The following is a 24,418-nucleotide window of genomic DNA, read 5'->3' as shown; positions in this document are numbered from 1 at the left end:
CCCAGTCTGCTGTAAGGGCCTCTAGAAGATAGACTAGCCTCCGCAATCACACATGGTGGAACATGTTTCCTGTGTATGCTGTGTCCGTGGTCCCTGATAACAGCTTTCACAGGATAAATGCTAAGGGTGTCCTCCCCCCCACATTTACATTTAGTTGCTGTGTGCATGCGTAGATCAGAGGACAAGTTATGTCGCTCTTTCTACCATGTGAGTCCTTGGGATCAAACTCAAGTCTTCAGGCATGGCAGCAAGCTCCTCTGGCTGCTCAGCCACCTCTTAGGCCCTCAAGCCACAAGTTCTTAACCTTTTTGTTTGTTTTTCAAGAAAGGGTTTCTCTGTGTAGCTTTGGCTGTCCTGGACGCCTAGCTTTGTAGACCAGGCTGGCCTCAAAACTCAAGTGATCTGCCTCCCTGAGTCCTGGGATTCTTTAAAGTGTGTGCCATCACCCCAGATCTTATAACATTGTTCAAGTAACTTTTATTCACCTGATTTAATTGTGGTCTCAGAAGCTTCCTGCCTCTGTCTGCTAACCTAGTGCTAGTCCTAGAAGCTTCTAGCCTCCATAAAAAAACTAGGCCTGGAATGTTTTCAGCCTCTGAGACTTACTCCTGAATAAGCACAACTTTCTAGTTTCTTTCTGAACTGTTGCTGGCTGGTTCAACTCAGCTGGTCTGGCTCAAACTCCTCTCCTAGCTAACTGATTCAGTCTGGCTTCTCTCTCAGCCTCTGACTGAATTGCTCTGCTTGGCCTCAAACTAACCCTAGCAAAATGTTCTTGCTCCTATTTCTAGTTTGTTCTCTCTTCAACCTCTCCCTGTAAAACTCTTTCTCTATAAAACTCGGTTAAAACTGCCTATGAATTCCACGAACTGAACTGCCACAAACTCAACTCCATTGCCCTGCCTCTCAACTCACTGACTCAACCAAACTGCCCAAACAGCACTGAGTAGAACTCCAAGATCTGCACGCCCCTGTCTCCTGAGTGCTGGGATTAAAGGCATGTACAACCACACCTGGACCTAAGTTTTTCTTTACTTGAAACTTGCTCTATACCAGGTTGGCCTTGAACTCAGATTTGCTTGCATCTGTCTGGTGGGATTAAAGGTGTGTTTGTGTTCCAGCCAGAGTTCCCATGTTGCCAATAAGCTTTTTCAACTGAGTTCAGTTGTTGGAAAGGAGGGAGGAAAAAAAGGAGGTAAGAAAGAAAGGGAGATGAGAAAGAGAGGGGGAAAAAGGAAGCAGAACATCATACAGTAAAAACTAGCAATTTCATTTGATGTAGAGAAAGGCCATAGAAAAAGTCCAAGGGTTCTCTTTAGCTCTGAAAAGAAGCTCAATTTTAAAAAGACAAAAACATTCTAATAGTGCATCCAACATCAGGACAAATTACCAACTCAAAATACACTTCAGACTTTTATTAGTCACTAATCTCTGGCTATAATTTTCACAGTTTTCCTTCTCAACAAAATGACCATCTAAAGCCAATTCTTTAACATATGACTTCCCTCAGGGAATTTTTTAAGTATCTCAAACTTTAGCAACTCTAAATCTTTGTAAAAATTTCTTGACATTTCCTAATTTCAGTCACCTTTACAATTTATTTTAATGTGTAGGAAATCTGAAACAATCTGTACTCAGGTCAGAGACCATGTGAAATTGTCAGCATTACCTGAAACAATGTGGTAAACTGCATATTGTTTCAAAGCAATGGCAGTCATGTTAACTGAGGCAGACCAAAAGCAACAAACAGACCCAAGGCAAAATGGAGCCTTCAGGGTGGCGGTTGCTCAGTGCCCACATTATTATTATCAACCATTACTATCAACCAACTGCAGCTGGCTTAAGATGCCCTCGTAAGCACTGATTAAAAAAAAAAAAAAATAGACCATCCCAACTATTTTTTTTTCTTTAACCTTTCTTGAGACTGGATCTCACTATGTAGACCACGCTGGCCTTGAATTTACAGAGATCCCCCTGCCTCTTCTTCTGGAGGCCCGGATAAAAGGCATGTGCCACCACCACCTGGCTTATTCAGTTCTCAACACTCCACTTTTTCTTTTGACTCACCGTCCTGCGTGTTGGTTCTTCACTTTTAGACTCTGGGAGCAGCTGCTGCTCTGATGAGCACGCCTTAGGGGGCTCCTGGCTTCTGTGCCAGTCGATTGCTATGTAGAGCAAAGAAAACTACACGCTGGAGTTCTTCTCACACCAGGTCATCTTGGGAGCTGAGCTCCCTGCTGCCTTTCTGACTGGAGGGCTACATTTGTCTGCTGGCAGATTTACCTCTTCTGACTGGAGGGCTACATTTGTCTGCTGGCAGATTTACCTCTTCTGTGGTGGGAAAAGAAGGTATAGATAAGAAGAGGGCATCTGAGTTTTTAAAAGTTAAGTTTCCCCCATTCCTGACTGCACTTTTGGGAAGAAACGTTGTGGCCAACCCTTTAGCATCTCCCAGCAGCCACTTCACTTTCTTCTCTGATGCTTTCTATAAGGTTTTATTTGTAGAACGAACACAGGAGGTGAACTACACAATCTTAAGGGCCACAGAAAGCACCCTGATCATCTACATGTCATCTTTAATTTTTTTCCATTATTTTATTGGTATTTTTTATTTTCTTTGACTGCATATATGTCTGTACACCTTGTGCATACAGTGCTCTCAGAGACCAGAAGAGAACATTGGGTCCTGTGGGATTGGAGTTACACATGGTTGTGAGCCACTATGTAGGTGCTGAGATTCAAACCTGGGTCCTCTAGAAGAGCAGCCAGTGCTTTTAACTGCTGAGCCCTAACTCCAGGCCCCTGCTTATCTCTGGGGTTAGCTGCTCCTTTTTCTCTGATCAGTTTTCAGATTAAAGTAGATACATGGAGTCTTGTTCTTGAATGCCAGATTTAAATAATTTGCAGGATATGTTGAATGTGACAGTGAAATAATTTATGAAACCCCAGCAGACTGGTGGGCAATGAGGAATGAATGGCTGTGATGGTCCCAGGCATCAGGATTCACTGCAGGATTCATTGCTTGTAAGGGCAACACTGGATACTCCTGGATGGGCCTGTGGTGTAAAAGAATCCTAAGTGTGGCCTTGGCATAATAAGATTTGCCAATGAATTTCTTTCTGAAAAAAGGGATCTTGCTCTGTTGCCCAGGCTGGCCTTGACCTTGTGACCCACCCAACTCGGTCTTCTTCAGCTAATGAGCTTTTCATATACAAAAATGTGGTGTCTGCTTCAAGTAGATTCTAGACCTCACAGCATTTTAAAGATATAAAGCAGCATCATGGAATCTGTCAATTCTTGAAGAGACGAGAAGTATTGGAAGTGCATGAAAATGGAGAGGCAACAGACCTGACAGACATACAGACAACAGCAAGCCCAGACTTGCTGTCTTGGATCAGCTTCCTAATGGGTTTAAGCAGCACACCATAGCTCCAGACCATGACGGTGTACGGGGCATGCGGAAGTCAGCGGCTCCACCCAAATTGTGTTGTCAACAGCTTTCACAGGAATGATACATAAAGCTAATACATAGGGGTAAGTCACCTGAGTATCTGTGGGAGATCATGGCCAGGATCCCTGAGGTACCCGAATCCTTAGATGCTCAGGTCCCCAATGGCACAGTCGTGTAGTTCCTACCTACCCTCCTGTACATGTTCAGCTGTCTGCAGGTAATTTACACCTGTTACAACAGAAGACACGTCTCGGTGCAGACGAGGTCTTTCTGCAGAGCCTGGAGAAACAGAACTGTAGCTGTGAAGGGCACTCCACAAAAAGAGCTCACAGGAATGGATGGCCCAGCCATGCCACTGACCTATTTGCTGTTTTCAATTCTGTTCATTTATTTTTTTCTTAACCTGGTTTAAAGTGGGCCAGAACAGCTCTTAATGGTCCCAACTGCTTTTAATGTCATCTCTTATGAGCCTACCACTTATCTAAAACCTGTAAATCAGAAACAAAAACAAGCAAATGGCATACACACATAAACTGAACAACCGTTTAAAATTCAGTAGGTGAGAGCATCTCGGGCACCCATATTTTTCTTTAAATTCTGTATGCTGAATCCAACCACACATTTCCCATTCTCCTGAGACCAAGCTTAAAATACACAGGACTTGAGTGAAACATTTTGGTGACTGGACGGATAATAACTGTACTGAATGGGAGGCTGTTTGTAAACTACACAGGACTGACAGATAAGCAAAGGGCTTCAGTGAAGCTTTAAATTGACATCCCACTTGACCAGGTCAAGCAATGCCCACATTTGGGATGAGAGCATCTTCAGAGTCTAGTCATCTTCTTGCCAGTGGGTCAAACGCCCAACGTTGTTCTCTTGTCTTTGTTACTGGCTCTCACCCAGTGGCTGAAGTCTTTTCCCCCATGGTCTGGTGGGAGGCCCCTCTCAGCCACAGATGCGCCGACCTGAGCTGGGTCTCTGTGTGTCCTCTCGGGGTTCCTGGACCCCAAGTCTAAAGGCTCAGAGCTCTTGGACAGCCAGTTATTATTCAACAGCTTAGGGTGGTGGAGAAGGCTCCAGAAGGGATCTGGATAATCTCCATGAGAAGAGGCTGCTGTGGGCTCTGTCACTCTGGGGCCATCAGTTTCAGGGCTTATGGCAGATGAAGTGCCAAGAAGGCCAGCTTGTGGACAGAGCGGGTGGGTGTCAGGCTGCAGTGGGGAGGGAGAGCTGCTGGAACATGTGAGGTCCTGGAGAAGTTGGCTGTTGCTCTGCAAGACCTGCAGGTGGAAGGTCGCTGGTGCAGACTTCTTTCTCCGTGGGGGCGCCTTGGGAGCCAGGGACGGGGCCTCTGGAGGTGCCAACTCCACAGAGCCTGTCATGGGAGGAGCTTCATCCAGTGCTGGCTTGCCACTGCTCAGCCTCCTCTCAACACCTTTCCCAAGCTGAAATGTTCTTGGTTTGGGAACAGGCGGAACTTGAGGGGCTGTCGCTGCAGGAGGGGTCTCAAGGCTCATTTCCTGGGAAGCGAGTGTAAACTGGACAGGCTGCTGCTCAGACTGTTCTTCTGGTAACATGGTCTGAGGGAAAGGCAAGGTAGAGTGTAAATGAAAAGCCAGCATGGAAGAAGTGGGCACCCAGGCAACACTCAGTAGAGAACAGGTGGATGAGGCTGGGGCAGCCAGTTGGCGAGCCAGTTTGCCTGCGAGCCAGTGGTGTGAGCAGGAGCAAGCACAGCGGCACATGATCCAGCACGGCCAATGAGCGAGAGGGCTTTAAAACCAGAGCCAGTGGGTAATTTATGATGGCATCTCGGCTGCCCGGCATCTTCCCGCAACTCAGCGAGAATCCTTCTGAAACATTCGTTCTGAGGCTGTAGCCCGAGCGAATGATTCAGCATGCTGTCCACCATGGAGGGAACAGCTGGAAGGACTAATGGCTCTACTTTCTCCTCAGATCTTTCATATTTCAGGGACTCCACTTCTTTAGCTCTGCTTTTAAACTACATGGTGCAAAGTGAAGTTTTGGTACAGATGGGGCCGGGTGGTTAAGAACAGGGGAACCAGGTGCAGTGTTCCATTTGGCTCTATTTTTTTTACTTACAAATTTATTTACTTATTATGTATACAGCCTTCTGCCTACGTGTACACCTATACACCAGAAGAGGACACCAGGTCTTATTATAGATGGTTGTGAGCCACCATGTCGTTGCTGGGACTTGAACTCAGGACCTTTGGAAGAGCAGTCAGTGCTCTTAACCTCTGCGCTATCTCTCCAGCCCCCACATGGCTCTTAAAAAGGAAAACAAACAGAAAGCATAACCATTCTCCACCGGCCTTGTACCAAAATTCCCATGCAGCCACTGAAGAAGCCAACTCTGTTCCTGAAGAGACAGAGCAAAGACGAAAAAGAGGGAAAAGTCCATTTTGCAACAAAGCATGGAAAATGGATGGGCAGCAACAGGCCAAGGCAGGACAGAAGCACAACTGGAAGACAGAAAGCAAACTCATCAAATGGGCACATGCCAGGGAGACTCTCACGCTGGGCAGGTCGGAAAAGCAATAGTTACTCTACGGCGCCCAGGCAGAGATTACCGAGTGGCCCGCTCTTAGAACTGAGCTCAAACGGAAGATCCAGAGGTCTCTACAGGTGTCAGTCTCTGGGCAGCTACTGTCCTTACAAACTCATGTCTTTGCAGCAGTAAGCAAGGCTGAGAGGCTTGTGAGCGAGAGCAGAAAACAATCTGCAAGAAAAGTAGTGAGAAAAGCTGTCGGGCCTGCAGGAGCCCATGGCCACGTAAGCAGAGTAAAACTGCGAATCTAGGAACTGGTTAGGGTTCTGTGTGTGTGTGTGTGTGTTTGAGAGAGAGAGAGAGAAGGGGAGGGTGGGAGATGAGGGAGAGGGCAAATGAAAGAGTTAGTCATATGTTTGTGGTGTGTGAGCTTCTGTGGGGGGGGGTGTTCATCTGTATAGGGAGGCCTGGAGGAGCTTGGCTCTTTTTATCACTTACCTTTTCCCCTGAGACACAGCCTCTCACCGTTAATCTCCAGCCATCCTCCTGTCTCTGCCCTCTACATCTCTGGGTTACAGGTGCATGTGAGGCTAGGTTGTGCTTTTCACATAAGTGGTGGGATGCAAACCCAGGTCCTCATGCTTGCGCAGCAAGCACCCAGCCCCGGTTAGTGCTTTTCCAATGCACACAAATCTTTGCATGTGAAACCACATGCACACACCACACACACACAGCAGCGCTGGACACTGGGTAGGAAGCACCCACAGCAGCTCCCTGTGGAGACTGCTGACACTCAGGGAGCAGTCTCTCTTAAGCTGTTCATGACTGTCACAGTGCGAAGGGCAGCGAGCTCCTTGCTCTGCTCAGCTGAGGCCAGGCTACAGCAGGAAGAGGAGGGGAAAGCGGTTGCAGAATGAGCCATTTCCCCAGATGTGGCTGAGTCTGGGATGCAGGTGTGGAAAGAGAAACCAAATCCAACTTTATTTCTGTCCTTGACATAATTTCATGTAACAAGACCTTGAGTAAGCTTGGAATGAGTGGTTCACAGGCCTTGGCTTCTTACCTTTCCTGTTCTCCTCAAAGTTGGCTTCTTCATGGCAGGGACCCTAGGAGCAGGCCGGCGAGGGAGGGCTGGCGGCCCCAGGGAGGCCTCTGGCTTGCCTCCCAGGGACATAGGCTCTGGCCTGGAAGACCCTTGGTCTCTCAGGGTCATGTGACCTGGGGCTACTTCTGGGATACCTGAAACATAAAAATCACTCCGCTCAAGTACAAGGACATGTAATTGTCTGCATATCTTACCATCCAGAGAGTCTAGTGTCCTATTGACTCTCCATCCTTATGGAGTATCAGTTCTTAAATTAGGCTAGGTCTGGCCCCAGCTCTGCGCACTCATGTCCTTCATAGCAAGAGGGTCTGAGGAAAGAAAGGTGAGACCCAATTCCGTATGAAAATTGTTGTATGTTTCTTAAGGAAGAGCATCCACAAAGCAACAGATTCTCAACAGGAGCAGGAATAAGACAGTTGCAGGTTGCATGGAGATGGTGGGGAGACTTCAAACCTCCACAAACATGCAGCTCTAGAGCTGCCTGTTCGTTACACTTTGTTGAACTATAACCCGCCCGCCGGAAGCTTAGCCCATTTAAATGATTGTTAATGCAGGTGTCGCAGACACCGCCACTATCCAATTCCAGAACGTTTGTTATGCCAAAACGAAACCCGTTCCTTCTTCCCACTCGCACTTCCTGTCTCCGCCGACCCAGCGACTGTGGATATCACGTATGCGTGGAACAGCACAGCATGTGCTTCTGTGTCTCATTTCTTTCCCTCAGCATAACCTTTTCAAGGTCTGCCCTCACCGTGATACGCACCTCTGCATTCCCACAGCTGACTAATACTCCATTGTATGAATGTAATATATTTTTATTCATTTATCAGTTAATAAAAACCAAAGCCACTTGTGCTGTATAATCCTTCAACAATGTTTCTCGAATTTCTAAACATGTCCTCTGCCCTCCTTCAGTGTGCTGAGAATTCCAAGTCCAATAAATACCCTGGATAATGCAATTGGGCAATTATGATATCCCACATGTCTTTACAAAGGGCATAATCTCTCCTCTTCACAAAAGCTTCTGGATTATAGCCCAGGCCAAAACAGCAAATGCTGGCAGCAGTGATGTGAAAAAAAAAATGGGAGAAACTTCAAGTAGGATAACAAGGGTTAAGTGAGGTAAAAGCAAGAAAAAATTAACAGTAGTGTGACAGGGAAGACACCCAGCCTGGAGCACAGGACTTATTTACACTTGCCCATGACTTTACAAGGTGGACTTTGTGCTTGCATTAAGGGCATACACCATGGTCCTCTGTCACCCCGCTGGCAGAATGAATTAGTACGTGTAACTTTAACTCTTTGTAAATATGGAGGGACACGCAGGTGCCATGCTGCCCTTGCCGAGCTCAGAAGACAACCTGTGGTAATTGGTTCTCCTTCTGCCACGTGAGTCCCGGCATTGAACTCAGACCTTCAGGTTCACTGGCCCAACATGAACCTTTTTTAAAGTTTTGTTTATCTCTAAAGTGCTGCTAAATCTCATGGGATTCCTTTCTATATACTTCATGAATTTTGAGTATATAAGTAAATAAAATACCAAAGACTACTTCCATTTAACATTGCATAAAAAAAAAAAAAAGAAAGAAAGAGGAGAGAAAAAGTAAAGAAAGAGCACACCCAGCTCTTTTCTAAGCCGCTATCAGTGAGAGGATAAAATGCAACTTTGCACCCCCTTTTGGCCAGGACGTGGTTCCCAAGAGACCACCTACCCCCGCCAGCTTCCAGGAGACACCGGATGGCTGCTTCCGCCTCCTGGGCATTGGTGGTTTTGATTTGTTTGACGTTGTAAGGTTTACTTATTCCAGTTCTTGCCTTGGGCTGGAGGACAGAAACGGGAAGAGACACGGTTACCGCGGGTAGGAAACGAGCCTCTGTGGAGCGCGGTGTGCGCTTTGCCTACTCGTTGGTACAGGTGCCCGGTGGCCGAATGCAGAACCCGAGTGATGGACGAACCCACTAAAGCTAAACCACATCCTTCTCCGCCCACCGAGATCCGGGACCAGTAATGGTCAGGGCTGAAGATCTTCAGCTCTTCAACAGGCTGAGGACAGGGTTTTTGCAATGTGGATGCACCGTCTTTTGTTGTTATTTCCATAGCCAGGTAGAAATGAACAGGTCTAACAGTCCCAGGCCACGCCTTCCATGCTCTGTGTATGATACATATTTCTCAGTGGGATTGTCTACCTCCTCACTCAGCTCCCGGGTCGTCTGAGACCCACTTTTATTCCCGTGCGTCCCGGAATCTAGTCAGTTCCTCAGCCTGCTGGCCTGGGTAGCCTCCTGAGCGCACCACCACCTCCTTCAGTCCCGCCACCGGCCTTTACACGCAGCAGCAGCTCAGGGCTCCTGCCCCCTCCCCTGCAAGTCTTCAGAACCGAGCTAGGGCAGAATCCAGGCCTAGTGGGTCTCTGGCCTTCCACCAAAATGGCCAAACTTATCTAAATTTTCCTTTTCCCCTTTACCATGCAGTACGCTACAGATCTAGGCAAAGGCAGGAATTACAAGGGAGAGAAGGAGACGGAAGTGGGCAGTTCGCTTTGCAGGGCACCGGGGGTGCTTTGCACAGCCACTTAGTAGTCCTGTAAAGACGTTGCCACTATGCGTTAGGGGGTTGGGGGATGAGCTGGTGGGCAGGGGGAGGGTTAGGGAGACGGAGCGGCATATATATATATTCCTTGAAAAGGCGTGAGCTCTTGAGGTGGAGCTCTCAGTACTGGGAGCCAATCGAGGACTCACCGGCTGCTGAGGGGCCCCTGGAAGAAGTTTTGCAGTCTGCAAGATTGAATACTGCCCATGAGTGCCAGAGGAGATGGACACATCTGAGGCCGACTTCTTCACCATTAAACCGGCTATGAAGAATGACAAGAAAAGAGTGTCAGCTTCAGTCACTTGGTCACATGCTAGTGAGCTACAAGACATTAGGAGGAGGCAGCCGGAGAGGCAGCCACAGCCATGGTCAGGTGTGCAGGCTCATGAGCCACCCAGAGTGCTCTCAGACAGGACCCAAAAGATCCTTCAGGGGCTGTGGCTGTGGGTTCGCAGCAGAGAGCTCTCACAGCACAGATGAGGCCTGGCACCCCTAGCACCACACAAACAAAGCAGACTTCCTGGTGATTCTCTGATGGCTTGGCCTATTGACACAAACTGTTTAAGTCTAACACACAGGCGGCTTCTAGTCTTATATAAAAACCAATTGATTTTTAAGCGGTTTAAAACATTATTATCAAGCGTTACTATCAGGATCAATTATCCTAAATGTTAATTGTGTGTGTGTGTGTGTGTGTGTGTGTGTGTGCATGCACGTGTAGGTGTTTGTACAAAGCATTTGTTTTGTGTGCAGCACGTGTAAAGACAGAGGGCAGCCTTGGGTCCTTGTCTTCCAACTTGTTTGAGCCAGGGTCCCCTGCTGTTTGGACAGCACACTCCAGGGAGCTGGTTCTCAGGTTCTTGGGGTCCTCCCCCCTTCTCTCCTCTTGTCAAGCAGTGAGAGTAGTGGGATCAAGACCGTTCCCCTCAATACGGCAGCTCTGATATGGAATCTGGTGCTCTGATATGCACAGAGCCCACCTCAGGGAAGGTCATAGGCTTGCATGGCGAGTGCTTTTACTCATGGAGCCATCTCCCCGCCCTTAAAACATTTTTTTTTAAATGTTTGAGAGAAGATAAAAGTTCTAGAGTCTCCAGCTCAGAGAAATGAATTGTTACATTTTGCTTTTAGGCGTTAATGAGTTAGGTCTTTAATGACACAGTGAGTGAAATAAAAACAAATGAGCAAAAGAGATAAGTTTGTTAAATTTTTCTTTTTGTCAGAATTAGGAACTGAATTTAGTGCCTCATGCACATTAGGCTAGCACATAGCCCCAGCACTTAATTGTTTTCTTTTAAAATAATGTATAAATACACATGTATGCAACTGAAAAAAAAAAAACAATGGAAGTAGTTTTGACTGAAAGTTCTACTTGTAGGTAGCCAAATAAATTTTACATTTTGATTCTTCTCTCTGTAACTATTTTTATGAGAGCTCTAAAATAATATGATTATACATTTGTTTATCTAATTTTTAAATTTATTTTTTGAGATACATTCTTGCTATGTATGCTATACTGGCCCTAAACTCTTCATCTTCTGGCTTCAGTTTACCACAACAAATACCTTATAAACTTGATATTTTCAGTATCATTTCTATTTTTTGGATATAAGCTCACAAAAGCAAAGGTATGCTTCTAGAGGGATACTGATTATTGCTGTATGTCAGCTCTGGGTGAACCCAATTTTGAAAGGAGTGGGTTAGAGGCTTAGAAAAGTCTGCGTTTGACTTTCACAGTTTGGTGGGGAGGGAAGCAAACCATAAGAGAGAAACAAATAGAAAGCAAGCCACGAGGTTATTTTGAGATTAAGGCAAGTGTGATGATAGGAAAAGCATTATCAGAGGGGCTGGAGGGAAACTGTCATACTGGGAGAGCCTGGACAGACAGGGCTTATCCCGAGAGCCAAAAACAGGAACGGGAGGTGGATCATGGCCTGGGCTAGGAGTGTGCATGCTGGGTCTCTGGGTGGACCGGGTTCCTAAAGACAGGTCTGTCAAAGGAACAAGCACCTGATGGAAAAGCTAAAAACATTACCTCAAAGGGTATAAGCCCTTTTCCACACTAACGGTTTTAAATTTAAGATGCCTGGAGTAAAAGCCACATTCCTGGATGAACAGCTTTAGACAGGCTTTGTGTCACATTCCATGAGGCACCTATGACCTCCAGCATGGAATATGTCCTAGATTTAGATGACAAGGAGCCCTGGGTGGGGGAGCATCAGAAGGGACTCAGTGGATTAGAGCCGTGCTTTCAGTAGCGGGAGGTGTGCGGTTATTCCCAGCAGGCATTGTGGCAAGCTCAGAGTAAGCAAAGTCTTACTTGGAGGGGGGGGTCTCTGTGGTGGGTGAGGTGGCCGAGGCCTATTGGGGACGGACAGGGACCTGCTCGGAGAACGGTGGCGAAAATCCCCAGCAGCTTCCAGCTCCTGCTTTAACTTCACGAGGTCAGCGTCGTCTGGAGGACATGGCAGCTGTGAGAAAGATGGTCTCTTCCAGGCGCAAGGGTAAGAGATGGCTTTGTGGTAGGCAGAAGTGCAATGGATACCCAGGGGGTCTGCTTTCAAAGTGAGAGCCCCTCTGTTGGAGTGAGGGTACACCCAATGCCTGCTTGGAACACTCGGTGAACTGTGGGCCTGGTTTGCCAGACTTGAGAAGCCCTAGCATGTTTTAGTGCGTAAACCATCTCCTTCCAAAATGATCTGCCTCACATCTACACAAGCAAAAGTGGAACCAGAGCTCCTGAGATTTACCCCCCATAGGAGGAGAACTTAATTCCTCATCCTGAAAGGTGGCTACTGATTTGGAAGCTGAGACTAGCCTCTCTTCTTTGCTAGCCTGGCACTGGTGGCAAGCTCTTAAATACTAGAAGCCTCAGCCAGCCACTTGCTGAATGCCTGACACCATGACCGGTACATTTCTCTGAGAAGACCAGGAAGAGCCAAAGCTGGAGGAGAGAAAGCCAGAGGAGCCATCACCGATGCTGACCTGCTTTCTTTCATGAAGGCTGTCTGTGTGCACACTACCCCACACACCTTACCAAATCCAAATCTCTATGGCAGACGCAGCAACTCAAAGTGTTAAAACCAACCAGTGGTTTTCGAGTGGCAAGGTACTGATCAGTTTGGGGACCATTCTTTAATTAAAGGAACATGTGGGGCACATGAGTCTTTGTACCCCTCTTGACAAGGAAACAGCTTAATTCCCTGTCAGCCATGCTCTGTTTTCTGAGCCCTACCCCAAGGGTCCTGCACTGTTGGCCAGAGCCTCTCTCCAGTTAGGGACACAGTGACTGAGAGTGGAAGGCAGTCGGAGAATTTTGGATGCACCAGGGTCAACTTAATCTAAATTAATCTAAGGTTCTGCCGAGTAATCTGGGATATACATTCATTCCATATAACCTTTTTCTCTCCTCCATTCTATAATGTAATGATGCCACTGTGTAATGGGACATAATGTGAATGAAGCCACACACCAGGGTGCAGATATGAGTGTGTCTCTTCAGGGATTCAATCAGAAAAGTACTGGGGACAAAAGCACTGCTAGAGAAACTGTGGCCCCTTGAGTACGTAAAAGAAAAGGGACTTATCTCCAATTAGGTGTGGTACAGGGACAAACACTGAAAAAAAAGAAAGAAGAAAAGACCCAAAGGAAATCAGTGTGTGGAGGAGGATGGAGTCCTCCCCGAGGACAAGTTCTGTATGCTGTGCTGGCTGATCCTGTCCTGGGACCTGCGCACCTGACAGCAGACCTTCAAGAGGAAGAGGACACCACTCCAGCCCCACCCCCTAGAAAGCAGGAGAGGAGCTACCTTTGTAGGTTGGGTGTTGCTTCTTTTTAGCCAGTGCGGGAGATTTGCTGGCAGGTGCCGAGGAGCGCGTGGTATCACAAGAGTCGTCTCCACCAAGATCACTGTCTGAGACCACAGGCTGGCCAAACTCATCCACCAAATAGTCTTCTTCATCTTCGATAACATCCCCTTTACAAAGAACGGATCACGTGAGGATGAGGGCAGTTAGGGTGCAGAAGTCTAGCCTTCAGCCAGTGGGACCATCCTGCTGGCCGTCGATTTGACTGGCTTGAGGGATACCTACAAGATATCTGTGTCCAGAGAAGATTAACTAGGAAAGGAAGGGCTAATGCTGGGGTGGGGCAGGATCCCTTGAGGCCCACGTGGAACAAAAGAAGACAATGGTATTTTCTGTGTCTTGTGCACTGTCACATGTCCTATGCATGGTGATCTTGCCTTGCCATGGGCCCAGATTCAACGGAGCCAAAGGTTCTCGTCCTAGTTAGGTTTATGTCAATTTGACATAAGTTAGAGTCTTTTGGGAAGAGGGACCTTAATCGAGAAAAGCTTGTATAAGATTGCCTGTAGACAAGTCTGTGGGGCATTTTCTTGGTTGGTGATTGATATGGAAGGGTCCATCCTGGAGGCTTTCTTATAAGAAAGCAGGCTGAGCAAGTCATGGGAGCCAGCCAGCAAGAAGCACTCCTCCATGGCCCTCCAATTCCGTTCCCTGCCTTGAGCTTCTGCCCTGCCTTTCTTTGATGAGGGACTGTGATGTGTAACTGTAGCTGAAATAAACCTTTCCTCCCCAAGTTGCTTTTGGTCAAGGTGTTTTGTCACAGCAATAGAAACACTAACTAAAACAGCTACAGCCCTGTTAGCTGTGAACCGAAATGAAGAGTTCCTCTTTAGAAGTGGTCTGTGTCAGGAATTTGAGCACCGTGAAACCAATGTAACTAACACAAGCTTCCGAGAGAATCTGCTGGCAGGCACAGGAGCCAGGTCCCCAGCCAGGTCCCCACCTCAAATGCACGCCCACTGCCAATATCCTCAAAGCCACCGTCTGTGTATGTGAGATATCCATCCCCACATGTGGACATTGCAACCCATGGTTGTGAGTGAACACTGGAACACCTGCATGTGATCCCCAGCTATCGCACAGATGCAACTCCCACACTTCAACTGTCCCCAGTAACCACTGTGAGGCAGGGTCTTGGACAAGGCCTGCTCATCACTGGAACTCTTTGCATGTCCTTCCTGACAGAGTCACTCACCTTCTGACTCATAATCCAGACTCGTGAAGTCAAAGTTCTCCTCCAGCAAGCAGGAGTTGGCGGTGGGAGACACAGGGGCCATGCTGTCCCGCTTCCGAACAAGCTCCTCTCTCAAGCCTTCCAGCCAATCTTTGGTCTTTGGTCGAATCTTCACGGCCCTGCCTTTCACCTGGGAGGCCAGCCAGAAAGTAAGAACAAGGAACAGTCACGACTCCCTTCATTCACAAGCGCTTCTCTCTCCAACTGCACAATCATCACAGCTTGCTAAGGAAACTCCAAGTCCAGACCCCAGGTGAGCTCAAGCACAGCTCACGCATACTGGATCCAACACCTCTGGCTTTTCATGCCGTGCAAATTTAAACCAGGATTTCATCAAAACAGAACCAAGTTGGGAGCTGCATGTCCCAAAACAGTCTCAAGAGAAAGGTGGGAAGTCCCTTCTGTCTAGGTGGGAGCAAAGAACTGTGGGGACCACACTTTCAGCTGCTGTAAGTGGGGCAAGGTCAGCTCCGAGACACAAGACCAAGATGGAAGCTCCCCGCTGCGATGTATCATGGTGGCTACATAGGTAGGGCACTGGCCAGGGAAAATCATGGCCATGTGGGGATGGGTCAGCCTACTCCGCAGTTTGAGTAAGTCCCACTCACCTTCATACCATCCACACCCAGCACGCTGAGAGCCGAGTGGCTGTCTGCAAATGTCACCAGCATCTGCCCTTGGTTGATCCTGTGACACAGGAGACGAGCCAGTCAATACTAGGAATTTAACGCGGCTCTCTTAGAGCCCACGGACACCCCAGAACATACATCTGAGGGGCGGGGATTACCTGACCAGAACAATGGTCCCATAATTCCCCAAAGTCTGCATAAGTTCTGTGCGCAGGTCCTCTGGAAATTCATTTTTCTCTTCTAGAGTTGGAGACTGAAGGTTTATAACGACGGTGGCATCCAGAGGGCCCTGGACGGAGGACACTTCCTGGAAAACTCTCTCTCGGGCTCCTGCATCGACCTCTTGCACCTCCACTTCCACGATGGCCAGCACAGGTCTGCATCAGACAGGAGAAGGAAACGGTGGAGAGCCGTTGGCCTTGGCAGGTCCCATCCCCACCTCCAACCTGCCCTTGTCCCCCAGAGCTGTTAGATACATCATTGTACAGGCTGTGTCTTCGGTATTTTCATGAATAATGCCACTTGTGATATGCAACAATGACAAGATGCTAACAATTATTACTTCCCAACGGCGGACACAGGGCACCCCCTATCTCTCTCTCTCATACAAACACACACATACTCTCTCCTCTTTCCGCTCCACTCCATCCTTTCTGTCATCCTTCCAGTCCTTACAGGGACAGCATGTTGGTGTCCTTTGGGGAAGTGCAGCCAGTGCTTTCCTCAGTGGGGGCCATACCTGTGATCAGATGCTTGCAGCTCCGCACGGCCATAGTACTTGAGAGTTCCTGGAGACCAGGTATGTCTGATCTTGGCATCACCATCTAGATCACTGTCTAGAAGGTTGAGTTCTTCAGCTGCTCATGGGATTCCATTCAAGAGCCCAACAGCCAACAGGAGACACAAAACCATATCAATATGGATGAATGTAATTCTGACAGCTTGCAGCAAAGACCTCTGCCCCTAACCACCTTGGCTCAGGCTCCCCCTTGAGCTTCAAGTTTGGCTTGGGCTGCTTTGGGGCTGGGGTGAAACAGTTTTTCACACTCATATGACCAAGAACTGTAACAACCATGGCATCATCCCACCCCACCCCCACTCAGGTCTCTAAGCTGTGGACCATAGTGCAGCAGTCCATTACCTCTGAGACCTCTGGGTTTTGCACAGACAGAGGCTCTGAGGTTCACAAACCCTGCCTCTCAGTGTCCTGGGACCATGTAGATGTTCTCAGACTAATCTGTGTGTGTGTGTGTGTGTGTGTGTGTGTGTGTGTGTGTGTGTGTGTGATCTACTTCCAGCTGTAGCTCTAGTTTCCTGGCTTTGAAATCTCTGCAGACCTCTCTTGAAATGTGGAAAGGCTGTTTGCATTCTAGATCACAGATGTTCTGAATTTAATGAGTTTAGCTTTCCTTCTAGGCATCGGTGGCTTCAAAACAGACTTTACAACTCACTGATTTAAAAAAAAAAAATTCAGTCTGGCTCGTGTTCCATTTGGATTTGAGGCTTTAAAAGGCAAGAATTTGGTTGAGCAAAATGGGCTCAATCAAGTACCTGAGAGGTGTGAGTGGAAGTGAGAGATAGCCCATGACTTTACTCTTTTTTCCTTTTAGGATAAAGGTCAGAGGGTGGGAAGTAGCCATGATGGAGAGGCAGAACGAGGATAGAGGTGGTTCAAATATGGTAACATCTAGAATGTCTTGTTATCATTTGGCTAACTAATTGAGAAAAATGTGATTTACATAGCCAGGCCACCAGACTGAGTGACTGGTTCTTTCCCGCTATGGTATGTCTCATTTGCCCCTATTCTGTTTCAGAAAGGCACATGGCACTCACCCGTCTTATCATGAGGATGCTTCTTCCTCCACCACAGCACCCTGTCTGTCCAGGCTGGGGTACGACACTTGTCACTTGTGTCATAGGCAGCTGATCCAACATCATACTTGTAGGTGGGTCCAAAGTTAATGGTTCCCTCATGAAAGTCTTTAAAAATCTATTTGGAGAAGGAGAAAAAGAAGGTGGCACATTCTAAAGTGTTCTAAGAGTAATGGGCTCTATATGTAAGTATGTGTAATATTGGATATACTCGTCTTCTGAAGATGGACACACAAACACACCACCACAGCACGTTGCCTCTCCTCCTGTCAGCCTCCTTTGGCCACCCCCTTTGAGATGGTGAAGGGATCACAGGACAGAGAGCATTGTGTGCTCATCTGAGCATCCAGTGCCTGTGTGCAATGTTTTTAGAGCCGCAGCAAAAGCTCTCTCACTTGACATAGTGAAGAACGCGGTGAGAATTTGGTGGAGGAAGAGAAAAAGATTTGTAGGGTGACATGGCTCATCTGTATACTTCACAGTTAGGCAGAGCAAAACTCGAAAAGGTGGCTGAGTCTCGTTTTGGAAGGAGAGAGACTTTCGTTTTTCTTTCCTCATACATTTAAGTAGCTGCATTCTCAAAGGCAAATGGTATGCTTCACATACTAGAAACACAGGACTCTGGAATAAGCAATGGTCTTAGCTAGAGAAGATGAGCTGTGAGCATCTGGAACACGGCTGCTCTGATCCTGTGTCATTTATGCCACATCCTTCCAAGTCCCTAGAAACCTGTACATGCACCATGGTCCAGCACATGCGATGGATACTTTTGGAGCAAGCTGTGGCCTGGTGTGCTGGCTACATGACCTCAGACACTTAATTCAACTTTATTCTCCGTTCTGTCAATAGAAGGAGTATGATTTGTAGGGCAGTGTGGAGGAACCTATGTACAAATTGGTGTGTAAACGACTCTGTTAGTGTTCTACTAACAAGAATGGGACAGCAACAAAATATTGTAAGCAGAGTCCAAAGTGTCACCCAGCAGCTTCTTATGTCAGAAGCAGAGGGGTCCCTGTAAAGACCGCACATGCATAGAGAGGCGAGTGTATTCGGTTACAGGGAGACCACGTGCACCAGTACTCAACACCTTCAATGCAATGGTCCATCTGACATTGTCAGAGGGGGACACAAGGAGGCAACCATGACTCAGGCTGAGCACGGATGCTCTCTGGGGAGCTAGACAGGCCGACTCATGTCTAAAAGCAGAAAACACAGTGCATTAGAGGTAGTGGAAAGCCCGGGCCCTCAGCAGGTGGCTTTTCCTCAGAGATAGTGCAGTCAGCCGTAGGAAGACACAGGGGCCCTGTGTGTGACCAGAGAGCCACTAAGTTCAGCAGTCTGTGCAGCTGTACTGTCCTGTTCCTCTCACGTCATGAAACCCTGCGTGTTTTCTCTACCATCGCAGTCAGCACTGAAGCCGCTCACAGCTTTAGCGCATGCGCATGAGCAGACAGCACACCACACAGGAGCAGCTACTGAAGAGATCTTAAAGGTACAACTCACTTTCCCACTTGACTTCTGTAGCTGTAACTGGTCAAATTCCATAAGCTTCTTCCAGTCTTGTCGTTTAACAAAATAGAAGACTTCTTCATAGGTAAGGTCGATGCGGTAGTTGAAGTCACCACACCAAAACACATAATCGTGTGAAAATATGTTTCTCCCCTAAGGTGGAAAGAACATATCAAATGTAAGGAAGGTGGAAGGGGAGACGGGAGGAACAAGCCTTTGGATGTTTCTCCTAAAATGTTGTTTTCCGCTCAAGTGTCTCATTTTTACCTAGCCCTGTAAACTTTCCAAGAAATCCTTACACAATTTGCTTCTCTGTTTTATGTAGCTACTTTTTGAAATAGGGCCCTGTGCAGCCCAGGACTACATAGCTGAGACCACAGGCGTGCACCTCCACACCCAGTTGTATGCACTGCAGGAGAAACATGAACTGTCTCCTCAGCTATGAATGGATTTTAATCCAGCAACGCTTCCACTCTGGCTGGACTACCGACACACCCTTAGTACATAACTTCAATCCCAAACAATGAAGGTAGAGTTGGTTCATAGAAGAAAGCACCCATGTTTGAAAGTGATGTCTAACTGAGTGGCTCTATTCTCACAGGGAACTCATCTGTCCAGTAAAGGAAGAATTCTAGGATCTAGCCAGACTCTGTTGAAAACTGGAAAGATCCATTGCAAGGCCATCTGAACCTTATGTCCCTGGCTAGAAAGTGGGGCCCATATACCAGGCTGAGGTGTTGAGGTACCGGCTTTGTACGGGAGGGGAAGTACACTAAAATCTGAATTTGAGAAGAAAGCCTGCTGGTTTCAGCACGGAAATCCCTGGGTTGTCACTAGAGGGCAGTGTGGCGTGCCTTTCTGGAGACTCAGGGCTTTTTCAGTTAGGATTTGCCAGTTTCGAAACAGGAGTTCATTGCAGAACAGCCACAGAGGTATGCATATGTGCGTCAGAAGAAAGTGAAATCCACGCTACCACTGCCACGAAAATAAAACCATACTGCCTAAATCTCTCCATATGATCACACTGGTTTTCCTCCATCATCTGAATTAGAAACACCCCCAAAGTGTGCCCAGGCGCACACCTGTTAGCAGCCCAGGAGGCCACAGGTGGCAAATCCGAGCAGCAGGCCCAGTGTACACCCACAGGCCACTCACCGCCGGGAAGGAGAGCTTGTGCGTAATCTCCCGATAGTCTTCGTTCCTCTCCTTCACCTGAGACTGCCCAGCCGTCAGGTGGCTGCAGATGAAGCAGAAGCTGGTGCTGTGGAACTGGAAGCGGATGCCCACGGCGCCCTTATTCCCCGCCTTTCCCCCCATGCCGGTCTTCACCGTGTCGATGGCCACGTCCCTGTAACGAGACAGTGTTACGATCTGTTGGCTGTGGAGAAATATGAACCCGTTCTAACACAGAGTAGCGCCTGCAGGGCAAAGCTTGGAGACCGACGGACCCCGTTGAGCCTGCCGCTCTTTTCACTGCTGAGTACACCTGGGTGCGCTACACCTCTGTCGGGTCTGCTCTGTCACAGCACTGCTGTGTCTGCCCCAGCTCTCTGCGCAGAAGCAGCAGGTGCCGCACTGGGACCCGTGGCCCTCTGCTCTCACGGAAGGAATAGGGGGAACCATTCTGAGAACTAGGAAACAGGCCTTGAGCTGACCTGGGGAGCTCGTCCCATACTGCCCTTCCCGGAATGCACTGGGGATGCACGCCTGGGCAAGGCCCTCAGACCACAGACTGCTGGCTGCCTGGTGTTTCTGTGAGTGGGCCACAGCTGGAGACTGCTGTATGCCTGCGATGTGGGGGACAAGGTGGGGGCGGGGGTGGATGGGTGATAACCTGCCCAGGGGTTAAGTCAAACAAACTTCAGGCCAAAGGGCAGGACACTGGGCGCAAGGTGAAGAGACCTCAGGCGGGCTTGGGAGATCTGCCATTCTCCCACCTCACCTCTCCCCAGGACTTATCATTACCTCCACCCAGACCTCTCTTAATACACTCGGGGCCTGGTAACAAAAGGGGCAGGGCCCTGAATACGATTTGCAGGTAAAAGAAGATTATGAATGCAGAGCCTAAGGGCACCATAGGGCATTCCAGTGGCCCTCTTTACGTGGTGACTGGCCAGGTCTCAGGCCACTGGACTTGGATGGGAGGTCTGTTCGATGCCTTGCACTAGCAACTGGTAATCCTAATGCTACCAGCAAGACCATGTAGCAATAGCAGGCAGCGAGAAAGCAAAAACAAACAAACAAACAAACAAAAACACCCTCTCCTAAAAGACACCTGTTTCCTAAGGCTGACTGCTCCTTACACAGTCACAAAGCCACGGTCTTAGAGAGGTAATAATGAGGTGAAATGAACTCCTAACTACAACTCTAGAAGAGACCAAAGCACCAGGGTTTCCTGAGCGCTCACTCAGCGCTTGCTCAGGACATTCACGTCTGGGAAATGTGAATGGGAGACCCACTTCCCGCCCTGCCTGGGCTTGCTTGAGATCAGCCCTGACTCTTCCTAGGAGGCCAGTTTCCTGAGTTAGGATTTTCCCGTGGTGGCTTTTTTAACTGCCAGACAATATTCAATTCAAGCCCATTTTCCCTCAGGAGTTTTGCTCTGTTCACTGAGAATAATGGCAGGTCCTGTTTCCTGCTAGAGGTATGGGGAGAGGAGGGCATCAGAAGGAAGTCACAGAACAAAACCGACTCACAAGCCCCTGTTCCCAAGACGCTTATAAGCTAACAGTTCTTACCTGATGAACGGGACATGGTACGGACGGACAAAGATATAAAGACACACGCCCACCAGCTGTGCGGAGGTCAAGAGGATGTACCGATGGGAGCGGGAGATGGCTTTCTGAAGCTGTTCACCCCACATCTTCCTGTTGGTGGTGCTGGAAAGGCAGGCAGGTGAGGGATGCTGCTGCTGCTAGCAGGAAGTACCCTTCTCCCACTGCCAACCATAGCCCCCATCTGTCTTTTCTACAGATGGCATACCGTCTGTACCCCCAATATGACTGCCAGATGTCAACGCTTCTCACGAGCTTCCACATGGCTTTTATTGGGTTTTGTTGTTTTCAGTTGTTCTTGAGTATTTATATTTATTTATTTATTTATTTATTTATTTATTTATTTATTTATTGGTGGTAGTGAGGAGTGAAGCTAGGACATTGTGTGCTCTAGGCAAAAGGCATCCCCAACCCTCTTCACTTTTTGAGACAGTAACTCCCTAGCTCATCTGGGCTGGCCTTGAGCTGACTCTGTAGCCCAGGCAGACCTTGGTCTTGCAATCCTCCTGCCTCAGCCTCCTGAGTAAGCTGGTGTTACAGGTCTGCGACACCAGGCCCAGGTCTGACCGTATCTCATATGCCGTAGCAGTGCCCCCCATCCATGGCACCTAGGCACGATAAGATAAAAACTTCCGTGTTATTTTACTTATCTGCTTTAAAAGCCTAAGGGTTGATGAGATTGTCCAGTGGGTAAAGAAGGTACTTGCCACAGAGCCTGACAACCCAAATCCAAGCTCCAAGACCCATGTGGTGGGAGGAGAAAACCAATACCCACGAGTTGTTCACACACATACACACACACACACACACACACACACACACACACACACACACTACATGTAATTTTAAAAAGTAAAGAGTTCCTTGCGATAAGACTGGTCACCCATGGAGATGAATGCCTATTTGACTTTACATCAAGAGTTTACCCAGTAGTTTGGGCTCTCCCCTTCCTGCCCGATGGGAAGAGAAGCACTTCAGAACCTCTTACAGACCCCTCCCCCATCACTTTACCCAGACATTCTGCTTGTCCTGCCCTGCCCTCAGGTTCACACACACACACACACACACACACACACACACACACACACACACACGCCGAGACAGTGTGACTCAATCACAACACAAAGCCCAGGCTGGAGCATGTCACAAAAGACACACCACCAGTCCCTCCTGTGTGTTTAATCAGCAGGAAAAGACAAGCAGAGCGCTCTATCAGCCAGCGTGGGCCGGGAATGTAGCCAGAAGGACTGAGACAGCCGGAGCCATGGCTGCTGGCCCAGAAACAAGCTGGCTCTAGGGGAGCTTGGAGCCCTGATCCTGGCAAGGCACACCTGGCCCAGAGACACCCTGATCCCCAGGCCTGGCCCCTTACCTGGCATTGACAATATTTCCCGCACTCAGCTCCACCATCTCTTCAAACCCCACGGCAAATACATCAGCAGGACTGCCATCATCTGGGGAAACAAGACAAGAGAAGAGATAAATCACAACTGCTAGATCCTGTATCGCTGGTTCACGGGGTCCTTTTCCCTCTTCCTGACCTTCTCACTGCTGGAACCCATTCAACCTGGCCCTGACAGGGAACAAGCCACTGGAGCCTTCCCTCACTCCCTTCCTGTGCTTGTCCCCCGTGCCACCTCTGTCCTTCCCTGTATTCAGCCTGAAGCAGCCTGTGACCCTCTCTGAACCTCTGACTCTCTACAAAGGCACGGCAAACGGCATGTTACCAGGAAATGCTGAGCTTAAATTGGATGCCATGAGCAAAACACTTGATTCAGTCTGGCCCTCAGCAGAGCCTCCTCTCCTTCTTCCTGGTGACATGTCTAGCCAGCCAGACCCCAAGTGACTTGGGAACACACTATTTTGTGACTCCCAAGTATTTCTCAGATTGACCTGGTGGCGGCTGTGTGTGGTCAAAGGACACACTGCCTAGGAGTCTCTGATGGAATGCACTGTGCGAGGCCAGTGCTTCAGAGAATCCCTGCAGCCATTCACCAGACCTCCCCAGCCACTTCCTCAGACACGTGTGCACATGTACCTGAGCCATCAAGACCAGACAGTGTTCCACATGCGAGGAGCAATATGACTCCTGCCAGGGAGGAAGAGGCCTCTGCAGCCAAAATCCAGCTAGTTCTCCATGTCCTTCTCCGCTGGCCACGTGACGCCTGGCACCTTGGCTGAATGGGCTGAGAGCATAAAGCTGCTTCTTTCTCTCTTTAAATGGAATGCCAGCTTTCCTCTGTCTGCACTAGCTGGCAACGGTGAGGTCGGGGTGCCCTCTTGATCCTGAACCTGGTGGGTTCTGGTAAGCCCTACCACCATCTTCCTGCCAAACAGTTATCAGCGTGCCTTAACCAGCACCCTGTTGTACAGGCAGAGAAGGCCACTGTAGAATTAGGGAACTCTCCTTAGTGAGTGAGAGCTGGATATCCTTGGCAGTACTGGGCCTCTGCTGTCATTCAGATACGCTGGACACTGTACCAACGCTACCACAAGCCACCGCTGACTGGAGAAAGTCAGGGTTCCCAATCTGTGGACTCTGATACCTTCCTTCCCTGAGGTGAGGGTCACATGTGCATGTGGCAAGAGAGGGTTGTCTGTATTAGACCATGAGTCACTCGTCTCCCAGGCACGAACCTGCTCTGTGTTTGGAAACGCAGGAAGTAGCCAGGCCTTTGAATTAGCACTGCTGCAAGCTATGCAACCTTTACCAAAGCGCTTGGGACAGATGAGTTTCAGATTTTGGAACATCTGTACACATATAATGATATCTTGGGGATGACATCTAATTCTACATCTGGAATTCATCTGTGTCATGTACCCTTAACACACACACACACACACACACACACACACACACACACACACACACA

General features: G+C 48.4%; 1 protein-coding gene across 5 annotated transcripts in view; it reads right to left on the bottom strand.

The window, feature by feature from the left end:
* Positions 1 to 1,400: 1,400 nt before the first annotated feature.
* The window catches only part of Synj2 (synaptojanin 2), a 91,451-nt gene continuing 68,433 nt past the window's right edge, over positions 1,401 to 24,418 (bottom strand). The window contains exons 13-28 of one of the 5 annotated variants that reach the window (XM_055615937.1): positions 22,918 to 22,999; positions 21,510 to 21,650; positions 19,927 to 20,119; positions 18,766 to 18,924; positions 17,224 to 17,380; positions 16,130 to 16,247; positions 15,549 to 15,767; positions 15,370 to 15,448; positions 14,723 to 14,891; positions 13,470 to 13,637; positions 11,982 to 12,116; positions 9,811 to 9,923; positions 8,784 to 8,892; positions 7,030 to 7,205; positions 6,049 to 6,197; positions 4,977 to 5,034 (exon numbers count right to left, since the gene is read on the bottom strand). In XM_055615937.1, the coding sequence (XP_055471912.1) occupies positions 6,075 to 6,197; positions 7,030 to 7,205; positions 8,784 to 8,892; positions 9,811 to 9,923; positions 11,982 to 12,116; positions 13,470 to 13,637; positions 14,723 to 14,891; positions 15,370 to 15,448; positions 15,549 to 15,767; positions 16,130 to 16,247; positions 17,224 to 17,380; positions 18,766 to 18,924; positions 19,927 to 20,119; positions 21,510 to 21,650; positions 22,918 to 22,999 (2,141 nt within the window). In that variant the 3' untranslated portion in view covers positions 4,977 to 5,034; positions 6,049 to 6,074. Of the gene's footprint in view, positions 5,035 to 6,048; positions 6,198 to 7,029; positions 7,206 to 8,783; positions 8,893 to 9,810; positions 9,924 to 11,981; positions 12,133 to 13,469; positions 13,638 to 14,722; positions 14,892 to 15,369; positions 15,449 to 15,548; positions 15,768 to 16,129; positions 16,248 to 17,223; positions 17,381 to 18,765; positions 18,925 to 19,926; positions 20,120 to 21,509; positions 21,651 to 22,917; positions 23,000 to 24,418 lie in introns of those variants that run through there. The other 4 variants (XM_055615935.1, XM_055615938.1, XM_055615936.1 and 1 more) reach the window with 4 other exon arrangements.

Source organism: Psammomys obesus, unplaced genomic scaffold (genome assembly GCF_907164565.1).
Source record: "Psammomys obesus unplaced genomic scaffold, mPsaObe1.curated_primary_1811, whole genome shotgun sequence".
Lineage (NCBI taxonomy): Eukaryota > Metazoa > Chordata > Mammalia > Rodentia > Muridae > Psammomys > Psammomys obesus.
This window is presented reverse-complemented; position numbering and strand designations above follow the sequence as displayed.